Source organism: Oncorhynchus keta, chromosome 4 (genome assembly GCF_023373465.1).
Source record: "Oncorhynchus keta strain PuntledgeMale-10-30-2019 chromosome 4, Oket_V2, whole genome shotgun sequence".
Taxonomy (NCBI): Eukaryota; Metazoa; Chordata; class Actinopteri; order Salmoniformes; family Salmonidae; genus Oncorhynchus; species Oncorhynchus keta.
Window position 1 is genome coordinate 77527416 of NC_068424.1, and position 26327 is coordinate 77553742.

General features: G+C 43.0%; 1 protein-coding gene across 6 annotated transcripts in view; it reads left to right on the forward strand.

Moving 5' to 3' along the window:
- Nucleotides 1–8710: 8710 nt before the first annotated feature.
- LOC118382333 (glucocorticoid receptor) overlaps nucleotides 8711–26327 on the forward strand; it is an 86576-nt gene continuing 68959 nt past the window's right edge. For 5 of the 6 annotated variants that reach the window (XM_052516419.1, XM_052516421.1, XM_052516424.1 and 2 more), the window contains exons 1-2: nucleotides 8711–8991; nucleotides 11146–12122. In XM_052516419.1, the coding sequence (XP_052372379.1) occupies nucleotides 11278–12122 (845 nt within the window). In that variant the 5' untranslated portion in view covers nucleotides 8711–8991; nucleotides 11146–11277. Of the gene's footprint in view, nucleotides 8992–9117; nucleotides 9243–11145; nucleotides 12123–26327 lie in introns of those variants that run through there. The other variant, XM_052516420.1, reaches the window with a different exon arrangement.

The following is a 26327-nucleotide window of genomic DNA, read 5'->3' on the forward strand; positions in this document are numbered from 1 at the left end:
AGGGAAAACCCATTGGGAACAAACAGCTAGACCTCGTCCAATGCAACAACAAAAAGCTGGTATCCGTCTAAACATGTAGGCTATTGTATGTGATTGTAGGAAAAACAAATACGAGTTTAGGCCTACAGTGACATCATTTGTAGCTGTTATTCATTCAAAATATTTTGCTGTCAACTTTAATTTCATCAAGAGTTGTAGGTAGATTTCAATGGCTAACACATTTGTACAATTCCTGTTGGATTTGTATGTGGGTTTTAACCCAGAAGATCGATTGCTTTCAGATACAAAATGTGTATGTTTCACAGCCTACAGCCAGGCCAACTCCTGGCTACTACTCCTCCAGCCCTACTCATAGTGCTGCGTCTTGTGGACTGGAGACGTGTGTATGTTTTACAGCCTACAGCCAGGCCAACTCCTGGCTACTACTCCTCCAGCCCCTACTCATAGTGCTGCGTCTTGTGGACTGGAGGCGTGTTTACAGCCTACAGCCAGCCCTACTCATAGTTCTGCGTCTTGTGGACTGGTGACGTGTGCATGTTTCACAGCCTACAGCCAGGCCAACTCCTGGCTACTACTCCTCCAGCCCTACTCATAGTGCTGCGTCTTGTGGACTGGTTTGACAGGTGGTCCAGCATGTTTCTTGTGGACAGGTGGTAAACAAGGCATGTAAAATCACGTCTTGTGGACTGGAGACAAACAAAAATACATATGCTTGTACCACTAATGGTAGTTACATTCACATGGGGCTGGGATGGGACAGCTGGTACATTCACATGGGGCGGGATGGGACAACTGGTACATTCACATGGGGCGGGATGGGACAACTGGTACATTCACATGGGGCGGGATGGGACAACTGGTACATTCACATGGGGCGGGATGGGACAACTGGTACATTCACATGGGGCGGGATGGGACAACTGGTACATTCACATGGGGCGGGATGGGACAACTGGTACATTCAAATGGGGCGGGATGGGACAACTGGTACATTCACATGGGGCGGGATGGGACAACTGGTACATTCAAATGGGGCGGGATGGGACAACTGGTACATTCAAATGGGGCGGGATGGGACAACTGGTACATTCAAATGGGGCGGGATGGGACAACTGGTACATTCAAATGGGGAAAGATGGGACAACTGGTACATTCAAATGGGGAAAGATGGGACAACTGGTACATTCAAATGGGGAAAGATGGGACAACTGGTACATTCAAATGGGGAAAGATGGGACAACTGGTACATTCAAATGGGGGAGTAGAGGATACGTGTATGAATGATAATGAATCGCTTCTTGTTGGGACGTGTTTGTTGAGTATAGATGCATATGTGGGAGATGTATTTGAGGTGTCAATTGGTGAAGTGGGACAAGAGGAGTCTGTCAGAGTGACCAGGAGTGTGAACAGGAACATTGTGGATCTAAATGTTTTTCCTCATAATCCTGGACCATCGGACCACCATTTTATTACGTTTGCAATCGCAACAAATAATCTGATCAAACCAAGGATCATCTAAAGCCGTGCTATAAATTCACGGACAACCCAAAGATTCCTAGATGCCCTTCCAGACTCCCTCCACCTACCCAAGGACGTCAGAGGACAAAAATCAGTTAACCACCTAACTGAGGAACTCAATTTAACCTTGCGTAATACCCTAGATGCAGTCGCACCCCTAAAAACAAAAATAAATTGTCATAAGAAACCTTCTCCCTGGTATCCAGAAAATACCTGAGCTCTGAAGCAAGCTTCCAGACGATTGGAACAGAAATGGCTCCACACAAAACTGGAAGTCTTCCGACTAGCTTGGAAAGACAGTACCGAAGAGCCCTCACTACTGCTCGATCATCCTATTTTTCCAATTTAATTGAGGAGAGTATGAACAATCCTAAATGTATTTCTGATACTGTCGCAAAACCAACTAAAAAGCAGTATTCCCCAAGAGAGGATGGCTTTCACTTCAACAGTGATGAATTCATTAACGTCTTTGACGAAAAGATCATGATCATTAGAAAGAAAATTATGGACTCCTCTTTGAATCTGCGTATTCCTCCAAAGCTCAGTTGTCCTGAGTCTGCACAACTCTGCCAGGACCGAGGATTAAGAGAGACACTCAAGGTTTTTAATCCTGTATCTCTTGACACATTGATGAAAATAGTCATGGCCTCTAAACCTTCAAGCTGCATACTGGACCCTATTCCAACTAAACTACTGAAAGAGCTGCTTCCTGTGCTCGGCCCTCCGATGTTGAACATAATAAATGGCTCCCTATCCTCTAGATGTGTACCAAACTCACTAAAAGTGGCAGTAATAAAGCCTCTCTTGAAAAATACAAATAATTTGAAGTTCTAACTACGTTGTTTTTATTGGAGCATCTTTACTTTCTATATTTTTGACCATTTTTACTTTTACTTCACTACATTCCAAAAGAAAAATATTTACTTTTCCCTCCATACATTTTATCTGACACCCAAAAGTACTCATTACACGTTGAATGCTAAGCAGGACAGAAAATGATCTAATTCGCACACTTAAATTGTGTCATCTGGTTTGCTTAATATAAGGAATTTTAAATTATTCATACTTTTACTTTTGATACTTACCTACACTACCGGTCAAAAGTTGTAGAACACCTACTCATTCAAGGATTTTTCTTGATTTTTACTATTTTCTACATTGTAGAATAATAGTGAAGACATCAAAACTATGAAATAACACATATGGAATCATGTAGTAACCAAAGAAGTGTTAAACAAATTAAAATATGTGTTATATTTGAGATTCTTCAAATACCCAACCTTTGCCTTGATGACAGCTTTGCACACTCTTGGCATTCTCTCAACCAGCTTCACCTGGAATGTTTTTCCAACAGTCTTGAAGGAGTTCCCACATATGCTGAGCACTTGTTGGCTGCTTTTCCTTCACTCTGCAGGCCAACTCATCCCAAACCATCTCAATTTGGTTGAGGTCGGGGTATTGTGGCGGCCAGGTCATCTGTTGCAGCACTCCATTACTCTCCTTCTTGGTCAAATGGCCCTTACACAGCCTGGAGGTGTGTTGGGTCATTGACCTGTTGAAAAACAAATGACAGTCCCACTAAGCCCAAACCAGATGGGATGGCGTATCGCTGCAGAAGGCTGTGGTAGACATGCTGGTTAATAAGTGTGCCTTGAATTCTAAATTGATCTCAGAAAATGTTACCAGCAAAATTCCCCCACACCATAACACCTCCTCCTCCATGCTTTACGGTGTGAAATACACATGCAGAGATCCATACACGCACACCACGTCTCACAAAGACATGGAGGTTGGAACCAAAAATCTCCAATTTAGACTCGAGACCAAAGGACAAATTTCCACCGGTCTAACGTCCATTGCTTGTGTTTCTTGGCCCAAGAAAGTCTCTTCTTATTATTGGTGTCCTTTAGTAGTGGTTTCCTTGTAGGAATTTGAGCATGAAGGCCTGATTCACACAGTCTCCTCTGAAAAGTTGATGTTGAGATGTGTCTTTTACTTGAACTCTGTGAAGCATTTATTTGGGCTGCAAATTCTGGTAACTCTAATGAGCTTATCCTCTGCAGCAGAGGTCACTCTGGATCTTCCATTCATGTGGCAGTCCTCATTAGAGCCAGTTTCATCATAGCACTTTATGGTTTCTGTGACTGCACTTGAAGAAATGTTCAACGTTCTTGAAATGTTCCGTATTGACTGACCTTCATGTCTTAAAGTAATGATGAACTGTTGTTTCTCTTTGCTTATTTGAGCTGTTCTTGCCATAATATGGACTTGGTATTTTACCAAATAGGGCTATTTTCTGTATACCACCCCTCCTGTCACAACTCAACATTTCCTTCTGAAATGAAGGAAAGAAATCAGCTTTTAAGAAGGCACACCTGTTAATTGAAATGCATTCCAGGGGACTACTTCATGAAGCTGGTTGAGAGAATACAAAGAGCGTGCAAAGCTGGGGCCACAAAATGAATAACTGTGTGCAAAGCTGGGGCCACAAAATTAATGACTGCCCAGAATCGGCCCAAGTACATCGGGCCGTTCCGTCGACCGGAATTCAGCCGACTTTGTCGGCATCTACCCAGAATCGGCACGATGCAAATTTAAATAAATGTATACAAAATGACCTGATTACAGTCATTTAAAATATGACTATTATACATACAAATTATACCCATCCACAAAAAAAAACATTTTGTGTCGGAGGAAACACCATACCCTTGGTGACCATGTCAGCATGTATGTGCCTAGCCTGCCATAGGATTCGTTAAAGTGCGATGGGACAAGGACATCCCGGCAGGCCAAACCCTCCCCTATCTCGGACGACGCTGGGCCGATTGCGCGACGCCTCCTGGGTCTCCCGGTCACGGCCGGCATGGGTATCGACCCAGCATCTGGAGCAGCGCAGTTTTCACTGCGTTGCAGTGTCTTAGACCACTGCGCCACTCAATTGCTTATCAATTGCCTTGCACAAAGTATCAAAAACAAGACTCTTAAAGAATGTAATTAAATGTTAATTGTATTTTTTTGATCACAGAAACAATGAGAAAATATGGAAAAATAAATAATGAAATAATTAAATGTTAATTATCTAAAGCAACCTGTGTAATCATCTGCCAGAGAGTAGCCCCAATCAGCCCGAGCCCCAGGTAATAGAGGCCAGATAATTCTCACCGGAATCGGCCCGAGCTCAATCCCCACATCCTAACCATAATGTAATACTGGCCACATGTATTCGGCCATGTCTGACTCTATGCCGAGTGCCCCAACTCTCAGCCGGAATCGGCCCAGATCCACTGTGCTAGCTGGGTGGTGTCCTGTGTGAATTTAAGTATGCTCCCTCTTATTCTCTCTCTCTCCGTCTCCCTACCCGCCTGGAGGACCTGAGCCCTAGGACCATGCATCGTCTCCTGGCTGTCCCCAGTCCACCTGGTCATGCTGCTGCTCCAGTTTCAACTGATCTGCCTGCGGCTATGGAACCCTGACTTGTTCACCGGACTTGCTACCTTGTTCCGGACCTGCTGTTTTCGACTCTCTCCCACTCTACCGCACCTGCTGGCTCGACCTCTGAATGCTCGGCTATGAAAAACCAACTGACTTTTACTCCTGATGTACTGACTGACCTGTTTCACCCTCTACAACCACTGCGATTATTATTTGACCCTGCTGGTAATCTATGAACATTTGAACAGCTTGGAGAACAATGTCCTATAATCTCCACCCGGCACAGCCAGAAGAGGACTGGCCACCCCTCCGAGCAAGGTTCCTCTCTAGATTTCTTCCTAGGTTCCTGCCTTTCTAGGGAGTTTTTCCTAGTCACTGTGCTTCTACATCTGCATTTCTTACTGTTTGGGGTTTTAGGCTGGGTTTCTGTACAGCACTTTGTGACATTGGCTGATTTAAAAAATGGCTTTATAAATACATTTGATTTGAGTGGTCTTAACTTTGATTCATTGTATTTCTGAAGAACAGAGGAACATTGCAGTGGGCCTCAAAAGAAGCCGGACTACAGAAGTTTAGTGTTTTGAACTTCGGAGTAGAGACACCCGTCAAAGGAGTTCTCAGGCGTGACGACAGACGTTAAAGGTTGAATACCTGAAGAGAATTCCTGGTGTGGTTGGAGCCCGGCGTCTGACCCGCTGGGTGAATGGAGTGGTTGGAGCCCGGCGTCTGACCCGCTGGGTGAATGGAGTGGTTGGAGTCCGGCGTCTGACCCGCTGGGTGAATGGAGTGGTTGGAGCCCGGCGTCTGACCCGCTGGGTGAATGGAGTGGTTGGAGCCCGGCGTCTGACCCGCTGGGTGAATGGAGTGGTTGGAGCCCGGCGTCTGACCCGCTGGGTGAATGGAGTGGTTGGAGTCCGGCGTCTGACCCGCTGGGTGAATGGAGTGGTTGGAGTCCGGCATCTGACCCGCTGGGTGAATGGAGTGGTTGGAGCCCGGCGTCTGACCCGCTGGGTGAATGGAGTGGTTGGAGTCCGGCGTCTGACCCGCTGGGTGAATGGAGTGGTTGGAGTCCGGCGTCTGACCCGCTGGGTGAATGGAGTGGTTGGAGCCCGGCGTCTGACCCGCTGGGTGAATGGTGTGGTTGGAGCCCGGCCTCTGACCCGCTGGGTGAATGGAGTGGTTGGAGCCCGGCGTCTGACCCGCTGGGTGAATGGAGTGGTTGGAGCCCGGCCTCTGACCCGCTGGGTGAATGGAGTGGTTGGAGCCCGGCCTCTGACCCGCTGGGTGAATGGAGTGGTTGGAGCCCGGCATCTGACCCGCTGGGTGAATGGAGTGGTTGGAGCCCGGCGTCTGACCCGCTGGGTGAATGGAGTGGTTGGAGTCCGGCGTCTGACCCGCTGGGTGAATGGAGTGGTTGGAGCCCGGCGTCTGACCCGCTGGGTGAATGGAGTGGTTGGAGCCCGGCCTCTGACCCGCTGGGTGAATGGAGTGGTTGGAGCCCGGCGTCTGACCCGCTGGGTGAATGGAGTGGTTGGAGTCCGGCGTCTGACCCGCTGGGTGAATGGAGTGGTTGGAGTCCGGCGTCTGACCCGCTGGGTGAATGGAGTGGTTGGAGTCCGGCGTCTGACCCGCTGGGTGAATGGAGAGAAAGAAGAAAGTCTGTCGGCACAGTTGTTTTTTTTTTATAAAGAGTAAATACCTACGCATGTGAGGCTTGATTATGTAAGATGTACTACAAGAGCTTTCATCCCCAAACCACTGCAGTGTAAGAATTTTAAAGGATTTGGCCATGTTTCAAGTGTGTGCAAACGGATAGAGAATACTGAAGAACGCTGTGTAGAAGGACAACTGTGTTGCAATTCAAATCAAATCAAAATGTATTGATCACATACACATTAGCAGATGTTATTGCGGGTGTAGCGAAATGCTTGTGCTTCTAGCTCCGGCAGTGCAGTAATATCTAACAAATTACATAACATATCCCCAATACACACAAATCTAAGTAGTAATTAAGACTATATACATGTGGACGAGCGATGTCAGAGCAGCACAGACTAAGATACAGTAGAATAGCATAGAAAACAGTATATACATATGAGATGAGTAATGCCAGATATGGTGGGGATCTAAATCATTTGGACCGACTACAGATATGAAATATGGCCGTGGGGATGATTCCCCCAAGGGCATAAGACTGAGGGTTTAGGGTCGAGGGCTCTCTACTTTGAGTTTGAAATGCAGCCAATGACTTTACATCTGAATACTGGCTCCGGAAAACCCGCCCTCCCAGGCTCCCCTTGAACCTGTTTTAGGGATCAGATCTGTCTGTTTTTAAAAAATATTTTTTTTACTGAAAAGTTTGTTTCGTTTATTTATTGATGGGTAGTTTTTTGAGAATCCTGTTTCCATTCCGTACAAGTTGGCGGCGGGATGCACATGTGTGATCGGCAATATACCATAGAAGAAGAAGGCTACCGTTGGCCAATGATGACCTCTGGCTGTGCATAGCTACTGTAAGTGATACACAAGTTGCAGTACCTCGTCTTCGCCAACAGGTTGCACTGCGTGTTGTAAACAGTGAGATCTCCATTTTGTGTGTTTTTTCCTAGAGGTTAGCGCTTACTTTCATTTTTGGCTGTGAACGACACAGCTAATTTCGTGATTTTCGGGTGCACTTTTATACCTAACACGTTGGATTGGATGATCCGATTGATGACTTGCTTATTCGTGTCCTGCTACGATTCGCAAGGAGAACGCAATCAGATGTTTTCGTGTTTCTGGCCCATTTGCGAGCAAAATAACACCAAAACAAGAACAACAATGTCAGACGATGCATGGAGTCACATCCAGCTACCAAACGCCTGAGGGGTAGGCAAACGCTTTAGATTTAGGGATGAAAAAGTAATATAATGTGCCATACATTCATTTTGGAATTAATAACTAGATATGAATTGTTAGCTACTAGCCAGCTCAACATGTCACTCAACGAGATGTTTGGGGTGGGCGCATTTACAGGCACGAACGTTTGCTAACTAATTTAACAGGAGCGAAGTTACTTGGCTGGCTGGCTCGCTGTTGCAAAATAGAAGAACACGCGGGTTAATATCTAATAACAAAATGCGCGCCCCAGCAGCAGGGGGGGGCACCTTTGGAGAATTCAGTATTTATTTATTTATTGAACCTTTATTTAACTAGGGGAGTCAGTTAAGAACAGATTGTTATTTACAATGACTGCTTACCCCGGGCCAGACCCGGACGACGCTGGGCCAGTTGTGCGCCACCCAACTGATTCGAACCAGGGATTGCACTGAGATACAATGCCTTAGACCACTGCGCCACTCAGCAACCCCATTTAAAAGTAGCTATCTATTATTCATTCATTGAGAACATAATAGTTGGAAAAATGTTTTAGATACAGCTACTAGGTCTAACTTGTCACGTGTGTAGTATGTTTGTGTCTATACACTCAGGCAGGCTATTTGGTACATGTCCATGCAGTTTTATATTAGCCTACATGTGGCAGACACCAATCTAGTGCCTCACCAGGGGTATATTCATTATGCCGATTCTGTTGCAAAATGTTTTGTAATGAACTATTTTGGACAAATTCAGGTAGGTCCCTCCCCGCTTTGTTCTGTTAGCTTCCGTCAGGTACTTAAAATGGTAAACGGTTTCCATTTCGAGACATAATGAATACACTCTAGAATCCATGCTAATGACATTATCCACTCCCTTTCCCCTCTCTACCCAGGATTGTAAGATGGGTCAAAGAGGAGTGAAGAGCAGGAGTAACAAAAACAACTGCAGAATTAGGTACCGTCTGATAGAAAACCCCTCAGAGGGAACCCTTCTCACCTACGCTCCCAACATGTCCGTTGCCTTGGCAACCACCATCACGCCTTGTTCCTTCGATCCAGCCAACTGATGCAACCAGGTGACGTGCCCAGCGGAACCAGTAACAGACCTCACCTCGGCCTCCGTCACCACCACCGCTCCGTGGGCCTCTACCTGGAATACCCAGAGCCTCCTGCCACAAAGGTACTGCCCACACACTCTGGTCTCTACCTGGAATACCCAGAGCCTCCTGCCACAAAGGTACTGCCCACACACTCTGGTCTCTACCTGGAATACCCAGAGCCTCCTGCCACAAAGGTACTGCCCACACACTCTGGTCTCTACCCACACACTCTGGTCTCTACCCACACACTCTGGTCTCTACCCACACACTCTGGTCTCTACCCACACACTCTGGTCTCTACCTGGAATACCCAGAGCCTCCTGCCACAAAGGTACTGCCCACACACTCTGGTCTCTACCCACACACTCTGGACTCTACCCACACACTCTGGTCTCTACCCACACACTCTGGTCTCTACCAACACACTCTGGCCTCTACCCCCCACACACACACTTTGGACTCGACTCCCCCCCCCCCAACACACACACACACGCTCTGGACTCAAATCAAATAAGAGCTGGTGCTCTCATGCATGCTTCAGTTTTGCTTGCCTCGAAGCGAGCATAAAAGGCATGTAGCTTGTCTGGTAGGCTCGCGTCTCTGGGCACCTCATGGCTGGGTTTCCCTTTGTAGTCCGTAATAGTTTTCAAGCCCTGCCACATCCGATGAGCATCAAAGCCGGTGTAGTAGGATTTAATCTTAATCCTGTATTGACACTTTGCCTGTTTGATGGTTCGTCTGAGGGCATAATGGGATTTCTTATAAGCGTGCCGATTAGTTAATCCGCTCCTTGAAAGCGGCAGCGCTAGCCTTTAGCTCGGTGCTGTCTTTTTTTGTTGTCTTTTATCTATGGCTTCTGGTTGGGATATGTACGTACGAGCACTGTGGGGATGACGTTGTCGATGCACTTATTGATGAAGCCGATGACTGAGGTGGTATACTCAATTGGATGAATCCCAGAACATATTCCAGTCTGTGCTAGCAAAACAGTCCTGTATTGTAGCAGCAGCGTCATCTGACCACTTCCGTATTGAGCGAATCACGGGTACTTCCTGCTTCAGTTTTTTTTATTTTAGCAGGAATCAGGAGGATACAATTATGGTCAGATTTGCCAAATGGAGGGTGAGGGAGAGCTTTGTATGTGTCTCTGTGTGTGGAGTAAAGGTGATCTGGAGTAGGTTTTCCTCTGGTTGCACATGTGACATTCTGGTAGAAATGCGGTAAAACAGATTTAAGTTTGCCTGCATTAAAGTCTCCGGCCACTAGGAGCGCTGCTTTATGGATGAGCATGTTCTTGTTTGCTCATGGCCTGCTACAGCTTGTTGAGTGTGGTCTTAGTGCCAGAATCGGTTTGTGGTGGTAAATAAACGGCTATGAAAAATATAGATAAACTCTTGATAGATTGTGTGGTCTACAGCTTATCATGAGATACTCGACCTCAGACGAGGACTACCTCGAGACTTCTTTAATATTTGACATTGTGCACCAGCTGTTATTGACAAATGGTCACAGACCCCACCGCTCGTCTTGCCTGACGTAGCTGTTCTGTCCTGCCGATACACGGAAAACCCAGCCAACTCTATATTATCCGTGTTATTTTCTACTTCCTGTATATAGCCATGTTATTTTCTACTTCCTGTATATAGCCATGTTATTTTCTACTTCCTGTCTATAGCCATGTTATTTTCTACTTCCTGTCTATAGCCATGTTATTTTCTACTTCCTGTCTATAGCCATGTTATTTTCTACTTCCTGTCTATAGCCATGTTATTTTCTACTTCCTGTCTATAGCCATGTTATTTTCTACTTCCTGTCTATAGCCATGTTATTTTCTACTTCCTGTCTATAGCCATGTTATTTTCTACTTCCTGTCTATAGCCATGTTATTTTCAACTTCCTGTCTATAGCCATGTTATTTTCAACTTCCTGTCTATAGCCATGTTATTTTCAACTTCCTGTCTATAGCCATGTTATTTTCTACTTCCTGTATATAGCCAGGTTATTTTCTACTCATTATTTTTATTCGTTATTCACTGTGTATTTATTCCTCGTTTCACCATCATTCCAGTTCAGTAATGCAGGATGTTTTTCTCATAGAGAACTATTATTATTATTATTAACTATTGAGATGTCGGGTTACTTCCTGAATTTACAGATCTTCTTTCCTTTTTTCCCCCCTCTACAATGATTTCCCATCTGATATTAAAACAGTATTTCTTCTTATCTAATCTTAGGTTTGTACAAAGGACCAGAGAGCCCAGACCCAGCAGACCTACATGTTCCTGAGAATCTGACTCTTCACCCTCGTGGAGACCTACTCCTGCCTGGAAAACAGCATCGCTGACTTCCACCGCTCCACACACAGCATGGACTCCCTAATCGGGGACTCAGACCCCAACCTGTTCCCCATGTCCATGAGGACGGAGACCGCCTTCTCCCGGGACCAGAACCCTATGGATATGGACCAGGAAGGGTACATTGGAAAAGACCAGAAACTGTTCAGCGACAACACTCTGGATCTCCTCCAGGACTTTGAGTTGACAGGCTCCCCCTCAGACTTTTACGTAGGGGACGACGCCTTCCTTTCCTCCCTGGCTGATGACACTCTGCTGGGGGATGAGAGCCAGGATCGTGGGGTCTCCAACTCCACCTCCAAGCCAGCTGCTACTACGACCAATAGTGGTAGTTTTAGCGGTTCCAACACCACCACATTGAATGGTAGCAGTCTACTAGCATGTCAGGATGAGTCCAACTCCAGCACCTCTATGACAACCACCGCCACCTTTCCCGTGGTGAAGATGGAGAAGGAATCTGGCTTCATCCAGCTGTGTACTCCAGGGGTGATCAAACAGGAGAAGACGTCGGCCATGCGTAGCTACTCCTGCCAGATGAGTGGTAGTACCGGCGGCTCCACTTCCTCTTCTCCCTCCGAGCTGTCCAGCGCCAGCCCCAGCCCCATCTCCATCTGTGGGGTGAGCACCTCTGGAGGACAGAGCTACCACTTTGGAGGCAACAGCAGCATCAACACCCCCTTGGCTTCCACTACCAGTGGAGCTTCTCAGCAGAAGGATCAGAAGCCCTCGGTGTTCAGCCTGTATCCTCCGCTGGTGACCGTAGGAGAGGCCTGGAACAACATTAGCTATGGGGATGGAGCTTCTGGAATGCAAGGCCTCTCCAGCCCTACCTCCGCTTTCTCCAGCAGCTATGCCAGGTAAGGAGAATAACTGAAGGAATGTGGCTAATAGAGAACAGTCCTGTAGTTGGTCTGGTGGTGGTGGTGGTATGGCCAGTCTGCTGCAGTGAGAGGGTGAGGCTGGTGTCACGTTGCTATGTAGAGAACTGTGGAATAGGACTGACAGCAGGGCTCTTGGTTTGTAAACATGTAAAGGAAACTCTGTCCAGTCAGTTGGTTAGTTTGAAACTGAATTGAAAAGGGTTAGAGATTATCCTAGTGTTTAAACTTTTTTATTTTTTTTAAACATGATTTATTTTTCTCCTCTTGCTTGTATCGACATGCCTTAAATCACTTTGTGTCAACTGTGCAGGGGAGTGAAATATCACAGACTAATAGTGTAGCCCCTTTCACCAACGAGGATAGTAGGAAGTGGGTCATGTGTTCTCTGATACCATAATGGTGTCTTACCTCAGGCGTTTTTAGAAATGTTTGCTAAACAATTACCACACCTCACAGGTTGTGCGGTCCCAAATGGCACCCTATTCCAGAGTTTTTAGGTTCTGGTCCAAAGTAAAGTAACGCACTATATAGGCAATAGAGAGCTATTTGGGACACACCTATAGTTCCAGAACAGTAGACCACTGCCCTACAGAGCTCTGGGGAATAGAGGCAACAATATGTTCTATATAGGCCTGGCTCGGGGAATTCCACTTTAACCTCAGAGACATGTCATTGTCACAACATCTACAGACCTGCTCTACAACACAGTGCTTTGTCTGCCAACTCTCTGTTTTCTAAATTACAGCTACAGATGTACTAGTATAGGCTAGTTAGTGTATAGAGCTATACTAGTATAGACTAGTTAGTATAGAGAGCTATACTAGTATAGACTAGTTAGTGTATAGAGCTATTCTAGTATAGACTAGTTAGTGTATAGAGCTATACTAGTATAGACTAGTTAGTGTATAGAGCTATACTAGTATAGACTAGTTAGTATAGAGAGCTATACTAGTATAGACTAGTTAGTGTATAGAGAGCTATTCTAGTATAGACTAGTTAGTGTATAGAGCTATACTAGTATAGACTAGTTAGTGTATAGAGCTATTCTAGTATAGACGAGTTAGTGTATAGAGCTATTCTAGTATAGACTAGTTAGTGTATAGAGCTATACTATTATAGACTAGTTAGTGTATAGAGCTATTCTAGTATAGACTAGTTAGTGTATAGAGCTATTCTAGTATAGACTAGTTAGTGTATAGAGCTATACTAGTATAGACGAGTTAGTGTATAGAGCTATACTAGTATAGACTAGTTAGTGTATAGAGCTATATTAGTATAGACTAGTTAGTGTATAGAGCTATACTAGTATAGACTAGTTAGTGTATAGAGCTATACTAGTATAGACTAGTTAGTGTATAGATAGCTATACTAGTACAGACTAGTTAGTGTATAGAGCTATTCTAGTATAGACTAGTTAGTGTATAGAGCTATTCTAGTATAGACTAGTTAGTGTATAGAGCTATTCTAGTATAGACTAGTTAGTGTATAGAGCTATTCTAGTATAGACTAGTTAGTGTATAGAGCTATTCTAGTATAGACTAGTTAGTGTATAGAGCTATTCTAGTATAGACTAGTTAGTGTATAGAGCTATTCTAGTATAGACTAGTTAGTGTATAGAGCTATACTAGTATAGACTAGTTAGTGTATAGAGCTATTCTAGTATAGACTAGTTAGTGTATAGAGCTATTCTAGTATAGACTAGTTAGTGTATAGAGCTATTCTAGTATATACTAGTTAGTGTATAGAGCTATTCTAGTATAGACTAGTTAGGGTATAGAGCTATACTAGTATATACTAGTTAGTGTATAGAGCTATTCTAGTATAGACTAGTTAGTGTATAGAGCTATACTAGTATATACTAGTTAGTGTATAGAGCTATACTAGTATAGACTAGTTAGTGTATAGATAGCTATACTAGTATAGACTAGTTAGTGTATAGATAGCTATACTAGTATAGACTAGTTAGTGTATAGATAGCTATACTAGTATAGACTAGTTAGTGTATAGAGAGCTATACTAGTGTAAACTAGTTAGTGTATAGAGAGCTATACTAGTGTAGACTAGTTAGTGTAGAGAGCTATACTAGTGTAGACTAGTTAGTGTAGAGAGCTATACTAGTGTAGACTAGTTAGTGTAGAGAGCTATATACAAATGTAGACTAGTTAGTGTATAGAGCTATACTAGTATAGACTAGTTAGTGTATAGAGAGCTATACTAGTATAGACTAGTTAGTGTATAGAGAGCTATACTAGTGTAGACTAGTTAGTGTAGAGAACTATACTAGTGTAGACTAGTTAGTATAGAGAGCTATACTAGTATAGACTAGTTAGTATAGAGAGCTATACTAGTATAGACTAGTTAGTATAGAGAGCTATACTAGTATAGACTAGTTAGTATAGAGAGCTATACTAGTATAGACTAGTTAGTGTATAGATAGCTATACTAGTATAGACTAGTTAGTGTATAGAGCTATTCTAGTATAGACTAGTTAGTGTATAGAGCTATTCTAGTATAGACTAGTTAGTGTATAGAGCTATTCTAGTATAGACTAGTTAGTGTATAGAGCTATTCTAGTATAGACTAGTTAGTGTATAGAGCTATACTAGTATAGACTAGTTAGTGTATAGAGCTATTCTAGTATAGACTAGTTAGTGTATAGAGTTATACTAGTATAGACTAGTTAGTGTATAGAGCTATTCTAGTATAGACTAGTTAGTGTATAGAGCTATACTAGTATAGACTAGTTAGTGTATAGAGAGCTATACTAGTGTAGACTAGTTAGTGTATAGAGAGCTATACTAGTGTAGACTAGTTAGTGTAGAGAGCTATACTAGTGTAGACTAGTTAGTATAGAGAGCTATACTAGTATAGACTAGTTAGTGTATAGAGCTATACTAGTATAGACTAGTTAGTATAGAGAGCTATACTCGTATAGACTAGTTAGTATAGAGAGCTATACTAGTATAGACTAGTTAGTGTATAGAGCTATACTAGTATAGACTAGTTAGTATAGAGAGCTTTACAAGTGTAGACTAGTTAGTATAGAGAGCTATACTAGTATAGACTAGTTAGTGTAGAGAGCTATACTATTATAGACTAGTTAGTGTATAGAGAGCTATACTAGTATAGACTAGTTAGTATAGAGAGCTATACTAGTATAGACTAGTTAGTGTATAGAGCTATACTAGTATAGACTAGTTAGTATAGAGAGCTATACTAGTATAGACTAGTTAGTATAGAGAGCTATACTAGTATAGACTAGTTAGTATAGAGAGCTGTACTAGTATAGACTAGTTAGTATAGAGAGCTGTACTAGTATAGACTAGTTAGTGTATAGAGAGCTATACTAGTATAGACTAGTTAGTATAGAGAGCTATACTAGTATAGACTAGTTAGTGTATAGAGCTATACTAGTATAGACTAGTTAGTATAGAGAGCTATACTAGTATAGACTAGTTAGTATAGAGAGCTATACTAGTATAGACTAGTTAGTATAGAGAGCTGTACTAGTATAGACTAGTTAGTATAGAGAGCTATACTAGTATAGACTAGTTAGTATAGAGAGCTATACTAGTATATCAAATCAAAGTTTATTTGTCACGTGCACCAAATACAACAGTGAAATGCTTACTTCCAGGCTCTATCCAATAGTGCAAAAAAGGTATTAGGTGAACAGTAGGTAAGTAAAGAAATAAAACAACAGTAAAAAGACAGGCTGTATACAGTAGCAAGGCTATAAAAGTAGCGAGGCTACATACAGACATAGGTTAGTCAGGCTGATTGAAGTAGTTTGTAGTTATGGTTAAAGTGACTGTGCATATATGATTAACAGAGAGTAGCAGCAGCGTAAAAGAGGGGGTGGTGGGCGGGACACAATACAGATCGCCCGGGTAGCCAATGTGCGGGAGCACTGATTGGTCGGGCCAATTAAGGTAGTATGTACATAAATGTATAGTTAAAGTGACTGTGCACATATGATGAACAGAGAGTAGCAGCAGCGTAAAAGAGGGGTGGTGGGCGGGACACAATACAGATCGCCCGGGTAGCCAATGTGCGGGAGCACTGATTGGTCGGGCCAATTAAGGTAGTATGTACATAAATGTATAGTTAAAGTGACTGTGCACATATGATGAACAGAGAGTAGCAGCAATGTACAAATAGGTGTTGGGGGGGGACACAATGCAAATAGTTCAGGAGTCTTATAGACTAGTTAGTATATACAGCTATACTAGTGTAGACTAGTTTGTAGACTAGTTAGGATATACAGCTATACTAGTGTGGACTAGTTAGTATATAGAGCTATACTAGTATAGACTAGTTAGTATATACAGCCATACTAGTGTAGACTAGCTAGTATATACAGCCATACTAGTGTAGACTAGTTAATATATACAGCCATACTAGTGTAGACGAGTCAGTATATACAGCTATACTAGTGTAGACTAGTTAGTATATACAGGTGAAGTCAGAAGTTTACATACATCTCAGCCAAATACATTTAAACTCAGTTTATTCACATTTCCTGACATTTAATCCTAGTACAAATTCCCTGTCTTTGGTCAGTTAGGATCAACACTTTATTTTAAGAATGTGAAATGTCAGATATTCGAGATGTATTTACATACAGTCAATTAGTATTTGGTAGCATTGCCTTAAAATTGCTTAACTTGGGTCAAACGTCTCAGGTAGCCTTCCAAAAGCTTCCCCAATAAGTTGGGTGAATTTTGGCCCATTCCTCCTGAAAAGCTGGTGTAACTGAGTCAGGTTTATAGGTCTCCTTGCTAGCACACGCTTTTTCAGTTCTGCCCGCAAATGTTCTATAGGATTGAGGTCAGGGCTTTGTGATGGCCACTCCAATACCTTGTCCTTAAGCCATTTTGCCACAACTTTGGAAGTATGCTTGGGGTCATTGTCCATTTGGAAGTATGCTTGGGGTCATTGTCCATTTGGAAGTATGCTTGGGGTCATTGTCCATTTGGAAGTATGCTTGGGGTCATTGTCCATTTGGAAGTATGCTTGGGGTCATTGTCCATTTGGAAGTATGCTTGGGGTCATTGTCCATTTGGAAGTATGCTTGGGGTCATTGTCCATTTGGAAGTATGCTTGGGGTCATTGTCCATTTGGAAGACCCATCTGCGACCAAGTTTTAACTTCCTGACTGATGTCTTGAGATGTTGCTTTAATATATCCACATAATATTCCTCCCTCATAATGCCATCTATTTTGTGAAGTGCACCAGTCCCTCCTGCAGCAAAGCACCCCCACAACATGATGCTGCCACCCCCGTGCTTCACGGTTGGGATTGAGTTCTTCGGCTTGCAAGCATCTCCCTTTTTCTTCCAAACATAACGATGGTCATTCTGACCAAACAGTTCTATTTTTGTTTCATCAGACCAGAGGACATTTCTCCAAAAAGTTTGATCTTTGTCCCCATGTGCGGTTACAAACTGTAGTCTGGCTTTTTATTTTATTTTATTATTATTTTTTATTTTACCCCTTTTTCTCCCCAATTTCGTGGTATCCAATTGTTGTAGTAGCTACTATCTTGTCTCATCGCTACAACTCCCGTACGGCTCGGGAGAGACGAAGGTTGAAAGTCATGCGTCCTCCGATACACAACCCAACCAAGCCGCACTGCTTCTTAACACAGCGCATCCAACCCGGAAGCCAGCCGCACCAATGCGTCGGAGGAAACACCGTGCACCTGGCTACCTTGGTTAGCGCACACTGCGCCCAGCCCGCCACAGGAGTCGTTGGTTCGCGATGAGACAAGGATATTCCTACCGGCCAGGCCCTCCCTAACCCGGACGATGCGAGGCCAATTGTGCGTCACGCCACGGACCTCCCGGTTGCGGCCGGTTACGCCTCCCGGGAGGCCAGTCTGGCTTTTTTTATGGCGGTTTTGGAGCAGTGGCTTCTTCCTTGCTGAGTGGCCTTTCAGGTTATGTTGATATAGGACTCGTATTGCTCTGGATATAGATACTGTTGTACCTGTTTCCTTCAGCATCTTCACAAGTTCCTTTGCCGTTGTTCTGTGATTGATTTGCACTTTTCACACCAAAGTACGTTCTAGAGGTCGACCGATTTATGATTTTTCGACACCGATACCGATTATTGGAGGACCAAAGAAAGCCAATAATGACAATTACAACAATACTGAGTGAACACTTTTATTTTAACTTAATATAATACATCAATCAATTAAATGTAGCCTCAAATAGATAATTAAACATGTTCAATTTGGTTTAAATAATGCCAAAACAAAGTGTTGGAGAAGAAAGTAAAAGTGCAATATGTGCCATGTAAGAAAGCTAACGTTTAAGTTCCTTGCTCAGAACATGAGAACATATGACAGCTGCTGGTTCCTTTTAACATGAGTCTTCAATATTCCCAGTTAAGAAGTTTTAGGTTGAGGTTATTATAGGAATTATAGGACTATTTCTCTCTATACCATTTGTATTTCATATACCTTTGACTATTGGATGTTCTTATAGGCACTTTAGTATTGCCAACGCTATTAGCGCGCACCCTGCTAACTAGTTAGCCATTTCACATCGGTTACACTAGCCTATTCTCTGGAGTTGATAGGCTTGAAGTCATAAACCGCGCAATGCTTGAAGCATTGCGAAGAGCTGCTGGCAAACGCATGACAGTGCTGTTTGAATGAATGCTTACGAGACTGCTGCTGCCTACCACCGCTCAGTCAGACTGCTCTATCAAATATCAATTCATAGACTTAATTATACCATAATAGCACACAGAAATAAGAGCCTTAGGTGATTAATTTGGTCAAATCCGTATAAATAAAAAATAAAATGTTTATTCTTTCAGTGAAATATGGAACCATTCTGTATTTTGTCTAACGGGTGGCATCCCAAAGTCTAAATGTTGTTGTTACATTGCACAACCTTCAATGTTATGTCATAATTATGTAAAATTCTGGCAAATTAGTTCGCAATGAGCCAGGCGGCCCAAACTGTTGCATATACCCTGACTCTGTGTGCAATGAACGCAAGAGAAGTGACACAATTTCCCCTAGTTAATATTGCCTGCTAACCTGGATTTCTTTTAAATAAATATGCAGGTTTAAAAATATATATACTTCTGTGTATTGATTTTAAGAAAGGCATAGATGTTTATGGTTCGGTACATTCGTGCAACAATTATGCTTTCGCAAATGCGCTTTTGTTAAATTAACCCCCGTTTGGCGACATTGGCTGTCTTTCTTAGGAAGAAATAGTCTTTGCAGTTCGCAACGAGCCAGGCGGCCCAAACTGCTGCATATACCCTGACACTAGTTAACCTAGTAATATTATCAACCATGTGTAGTTAACTCGTGATTATGTTAAGATGGATTGTTTTTTATAAGATAAGTTTAATGCTAGCTAACAACTCACCTTGGCTCCTTGCTGCACTCGCATAACAGGTAGTCAGCCTGCCACGCAGTCTCCTCGTGGAGTGCAATGTAATCGGCCATGATCGGTGTCCAAAAATGCCCATTACCGATTTGTTATGAAAACTTGAAATCGGCCCTAATTAATCGGCCAGTCCGATTAATCGGTCGACCTCTACTAGAGACCCTAGTCGATTCCAGGCTGTATCACAAAACGGCCGTGATCGGGAGTCCCATAGGGCGGCGCACAACCGGGCCAGTATCGTCCGGGTTATGGTTTGGCCAGGGTAGGCCGCCATTGTAAATAAAAATTTGTTCTTAACTGACCTACCTAGTTAAATAAAGGATAAATAAATCATTATTGTTATTGTAATTTCTGCTGGGCGTCAGTCACGGTTTGCTCCAAATCACGACAGTAAAAGGACACATTTTGGTCTTCCCCACTCGGATGAGATATATTTTCCCTCGTCTTGACCAATCAAACTCCTGCATTCACTGAGCAGGCATTGGATCAGCAGACATCCATCCTCTGACTGATGTACGTTTACCTTGAGTGTAGTTGTTCTCCGGTAGCAAGTTAAAAAGCTGAAGCAAAACATTAGGAAATGTAGCTGGCCACACACACACACACACACACACACACACACACCACACCACACCACACCACACCACACCACACCACACCACACCACACCACACCACACCACACCACACCACACCACACCACACCACACCACACCACACCACACCACACACACAAAACAGCTGTTCTTTCTATGATGGACATGCAATGTCTCTGGAAAAAAAAATACAAAAATTTTCTGCCGAATGTGTTGCATTAATTTATGTTGCGTGAAGAAAAACTATAGTTGCACGTGAAGGATCACTCTATTGAATAAAAAAACAACAGTTGCCTTTCAATATAAAACGCAGGTGAAATGGCGTAAAAAAAAAAGTCTGCATTTTGAAAATGCTCATTGCTGAAAGCTAATGTGACCCATTGCCACTGATGTAAGAATAGCTTTTAGAAGGGTCCAAAGTAGTGCACTGTATAGGGAGCCAGTTCAGACAGCTGAGTCGTAGGTTATAAGGGTGAGGCATGAAATCATTTCACTGGCAGGTAAAGAATAGAATCAAAAACAGAGCTGAGAGACAAGCGTGTGTAAGTATTAGTGCCAGCTTGTAATGGCTAACGCCAGACACCTAGGAACAACACCAAACCCTGAGGACAAACTTCCATAAAGGGTGCGTTCCAGACCGTCTTTACTACAGGTGTGCAGATCATCAGCCTCATGACAGACAGAGGAACAGACCAAACCCTGAGGCCAAACTTCCATAAAGGGTGCGTTCCAGACCGTCTTTACTACAGGTGTGCAGATCATCAGCCTCATGACAGACAGAGGAACAGACCAAACACTGAGGCCAAACTTATATAAAGGGTGCGTTCCAGACCGTCTTTACTACAGGTGTGCAGATCATCAGCCTCATGACAGACAGAGGAACAGACCAAACACTGAGGCCAAACTTATATAAAGGGTGCGTTCCAGACCGTCTTTACTACAGGTGTGCAGATCATCAGCCTCATGACAGACAGAGGAACAGACCAAACACTGAGGCCAAACTTATATAAAGGGTGCGTTCCAGACCGTCTTTACTACAGGTGTGCAGATCATCAGCCTCATGACAGACAGTGGAACAGACCAAACCCTGAGGCCAAACTTATATAAAGGGTGCGTTCCAGACCGTCTTTACTACAGCTGACCTCACAACACCTGACAAAGTAAATTTATCTCTGCAGGAAGTGGACCCACATGAATATGATATTATCAATCTGTCCTAATTAATCGGCCATTCCAATTAATCTGTCTACCTCTAGTACGTTCATCTCTATGAGACAGAATGCGTCTCCTTCCTGAGCGGTATGACGTCTGTGTGGTCCCATGGTGGTTATACTTGCGTACTATTGTTTGTACAAATGAACGTGGTACCTTCAGGCTTTTGGAAATTTCTCCCAAGGATGAACCAGACTTGTGGAGGTCCACAAATGTTTTTCAGAGGTTTTGGCTGATTTATTTTATTTTTCCCTTGACGTCAAGCAGAGAGGCACTGAGTTTGAAGGTAGACCTTGAAATACATCCACAGGCAAACATCCAATTGACTCAAATGATGTTAATTAGCCAGAAGCTTCTAAAGCCATGACATAATTTTCTGAAATTTCCAAGCTGTTTGTAGGCACAGTCAACTTAGTGTATGTAAACTTCTGACCCACTGGAATTGTGAAACGGTGATTTATAAGTAAAATAATCTGTCTGTAAACAATTGTTGGAAAAATTACTTGGCGTGGTTGAAAAACAAGTTTTAATTACTCCAACCAAAGTGTATGTAAACTTCTGACTTCAACTGTACAGCTACACTACTATAGACTAGTTATTGTGTAAAGTTAGGTCCACAGCTATACTAGTGTAAACTAGTTAGTATATACAGCGATACTACTACAGACTAGTTTTTTTATACAGTTAAGTCTACAGCTGCATTGGTATAGACTAGTTATTGTATACAGTTAGGTCTACAGCTATGCTAGTGTAGACTAGTTAGTATATACAGCTATACTAGTGTAAACTAGTTTTTTTATACAGTTAAGTCTACAGCTACATTGGTATAGACTAGTTATTGTATACAGTTAGGTCTACAGCTATACTAGTATAGCCTAGTTAGGTCTACAGCTATGCTAGTGTAGACTAGTTAGGTCTACAGCTATACTAGTATAGCCTAGTTAGGTCTACAGCTATACTAGTATAGACTAGTTAGGTCTACAGCTATACTAGTATAGCCTAGTTAGGTCTACAGCTATACTAGTATAGCCTAGTTATGTCTACAGCTATGCTAGTGTAGACTAGTTAGGTCTACAGCTATGCTAGTGTAGACTAGTTAGGTATACAGCTATACTAGTATAGACTAGTTAGGTCTACAGCTATACTAGTATAGACTAGTTAGGTCTACAGCTATACTAGTATAGCCTCGTTAGGTCTACAGCTATACTAGTATAGACTCGTTAGGTCTACAGCTATACTAGTATAGACTAGTTAGGTCTACAGCTATACTAGTATAGACTAGTTAGGTCTACAGCTATACTAGTATAGACCAGTTAGGTCTACAGCTATACTAGTATAGACTAGTTAGGTCTACAGCTATACTAGTATAGACTAGTTAGGTCTACAGCTATACTAGTATAGACCAGTTAGGTCTACAGCTATACTAGTATAGACCAGTTAGGTCTACAGCTATACTAGTATAGACCAGTTAGGTCTACAGCTATACTAGTATAGACTAGTTAGGTCTACAGCTATACTAGTATAGACTAGTTAGGTCTACAGCTATACTAGTATAGACTAGTTAGGTCTACAGCTATACTAGTATAGACTAGTTAGGTCTACAGCTATACTAGTATAGACTAGTTAGGTCTACAGCTATACTAGTATAGACTAGTTAGGTATACAGCTATACTAGTATAGACTGAACAAAAATATCAAAGCAACATGTAAAGTGTTGGTCCCATGTTTCCTGAGCTGAAATATAAGATCCCAGAAATGTTCCATACACAACTTCACTCAACTTTCTATGGTCTCCCCCTTAGTTAACACAATCAACGCTTCCCTTTACTGTGGGTATTCTTATTGTAATATTAGCTACTTTCAATGCAACATATCGAAACAAAACAAACAAGACTTAGTATGTAAAACTATGCAAACATATTCTGTTGTATGGAGAACGCGGAGTAGGATTCTATTGCGTTGGCAGGCACGACTCAGGCCTGTACTCTATACAGACCGGTGTGCCATAACCAATCAGAGCTGCAGTAAGCCTATACGTAAATAGACCATTGCCATATATGGATCTGTGTCATTCACTTTGAACTGGACTGTGTTTATAGTATAACCGGTCATGAGAAGATGCGCTTGTTTTGAAATCAAAGTGAGAGCTGCATGTAGCCACATGTGCACATTTTGTTCATATATTTTGCTAGTTAGCGAGTTATTAGCCCAGTTAGTGGTTGCTTCCTACAAGAGCACAAAATGTGTACATTTCTAGACATCTTTGAAAAGCGAGTCGGGTAAAGAGCTGTTTTATGTCTTAAAGGGGCAGTGTTGTATTTTGAGACGGTCTTGAATAAGTTAAGTAGCCAATAGGCAGAGGGTAGCATAATTTGTCTGATTCTCTAATAATGGTGCATTTTATTTTGTGAAGTTTTTTTTTTTTTTTTTTTCATCAAGAACAACATTTTCCGTCACCTCTTTGTCTGAAGGACAAGTGGATAAACAGGTTCATGTCAAGCCCTGCATGATTTTTTTCTTCCCAAGTCTCATGGGATCTAGGCCAACGTTGAACACCAGACAATGGCTGCTGCTGTGGGATGCTCTCGGTGGACGTGTACGACAGCGTGTTCCAGTTCCCACCAATATCCAGCAACTTCACACAGCCATTGAAGAGGAGTGGGACAACATTCCACAGGCCACAATCAACAGCCTGATTAACTCTATGTGAAGGAGATGTGTCACGCTGCATGAGGCAAATAAATGGTGGTCACACCAGATACTGACTGGTTTTCTGATCCACACCCCTACCTTTTTATTTTAGAAAGGTATCTCTGACCAACAGATGCGTATCTGTATTCACAGTCATGTGAAATCCATAAATTAGGGCCTAGTGAATGTTTTCAATTGACTGATTTCCTGATATTGAAGTGTAACTCAGGAAAATCTTTGACATTGTTGAATGTTTATTTTTGTTCAGTGTAGTATAGACTATTTATTGTATACAAAATAGTAAAAATCCAGAAAAACCCTGACATGAGTAGGTGTGTCCAAACTTTAGACTGCTACTGTAGTTATGGATAAAGCTAGGCTACAGGAAAGACAATAAACAGTAGCAGCAGAGTATGTGAGGAATCAGAAGGTTGGTTTACTATTTAGCAGTCTTATTATGGCCTGTGGGTAGAAGCTGTTTAGGGTCCTGTTGGTTCCAGACTTGGTGCACTGGTACGGTCTCTGATTTGGGTGGCTGGGATCTTTGACAATTTTTAGGGCCTTCCTCTGACACCATTTGGTATAGAGGTTCTGGATGGCAGGAAGCTTGGTCCCAGTGATGCACTGAGCCATACGCACTACTTTCTGTAGCATCTTGTGGATGGATACCAAGCAGTTACCATGCCAAGCAGTGATGCAGCCAGGGTTTTAAATGCGCTCAATGGTGCAGCTGTAGAACTTTTTGAAGAACTGAGGGCGTAATCTTTTCTGCCTTCTGTGGAGGCGTTGCGGACCATGTTAAGTCCGTAGTGATGTGGACACTGAGGAACTTGAACCTCTCCACCCGCTCCACTACAGCCCCGTCGATGTGCATTGGGGACTTGCTCTGCCCTCTGTTTCCTGTAGTCCACGATTTGTCTTGTTGGTTGAGAGGTTGTTGTCCCGGCACCATGCCAGGTCACTGACCTTCTCCCTATGGGCTGTCTCATCTTCGTCGGTGATCAGGCCAACCACTGCCGTGTCTTTTAGCAAACGTAATGATGGTGTTGGAGTCGTGCCTGGCGGTGCAGACATGAGTGGACAGGGAGTACAGGACTAAGCACAGGACTAAGCACGCATCTCTGAGGTGACCCCGTGTTGAGGGTCAGCGTGGCGGCCGTGTTGTTGCCTACCCTCACCACTTTGGGGCGGCCCATCAGGAAGTCCAGGATCCAGTTGCGGTGGGAGGTGTTCAGTCCAAGGGTCCTGTGTAGTCCAATGAACATCATTCTCACATGGGTGTTTCTTCTTGTCCAGATGGGAGAGGGCAGTAGAGAGAGAGAGAGAGTATTGTGGAGTGCAATAGAGGTTTTGTCATCAGTGGGTTTGTTAGGGTGGTATGAGAACTGGAGTGAGTCCAGCGTGTCTGGGATGATGGTGTTGATGTGGGCCGTGTTGTCATCTGATGAAAATGAAGCTATTTTCTGCCGAATGTGTTTTCTGTGAAGTAAAGCTGTAGTTGCCTGCCCCTGACCACTCGATTGAAGCAACAACAAAAAACATGTGACTTAAAATATAAAACACGACCCCTGTCAATAATATCCAGCTGGACTCAACTGCTTCCACTTTTTCGCATTTTGCCATTTCCAAGCAAACACGTGACTGACCACGAGAATCCAGATAGGTCAGACCAGGTTTGAATAACTTCAATCAGACCCCCTTTCACCCGCAGAGGGGGGAGGATAAGAACTAGCGGTGATTAACAACTCACATCCTGTTGTAAATCAAGGGAGAAGATCCAGGCCTGTGCTCAAATTCACTGAAGGAATGTGCTTTTGTCTCAACAGACCTTTTTTTCTGCTAACACGTTGAAAAGCGAATGCTGGAAAGATAATTTGAACTTAGAACGTGGGCGGTCTAAAGAACACTGGCATTTTGTGATGTCATAATGGAAATACTGTAATTGGGAAAGTACACACATTACATAGCTGAAGTTTCCACACGATGGGTTGTGCTTGTAATATGAAAAATGATGAACGTGTTTTTATTAAGAGAGGGATGTGATTTGAGAAGCTATAAGAGATAATTGTTTTCCATAGCTTTGTGAGGTCAGGGTGAGGTCAGGGAATGTCAGTGTGAGGTCAGGGAATGTGCCAGCCTGCCGGAACCGCCCCTTTAATTATATAAATTGTGGATTAAGGAAAAAACACATTGAACCAGGAAAAGCGTGAAGTGGCAGCAACACGGTTTCAATTTTGAATCTCAACACGAGGTGGAGACGATAAA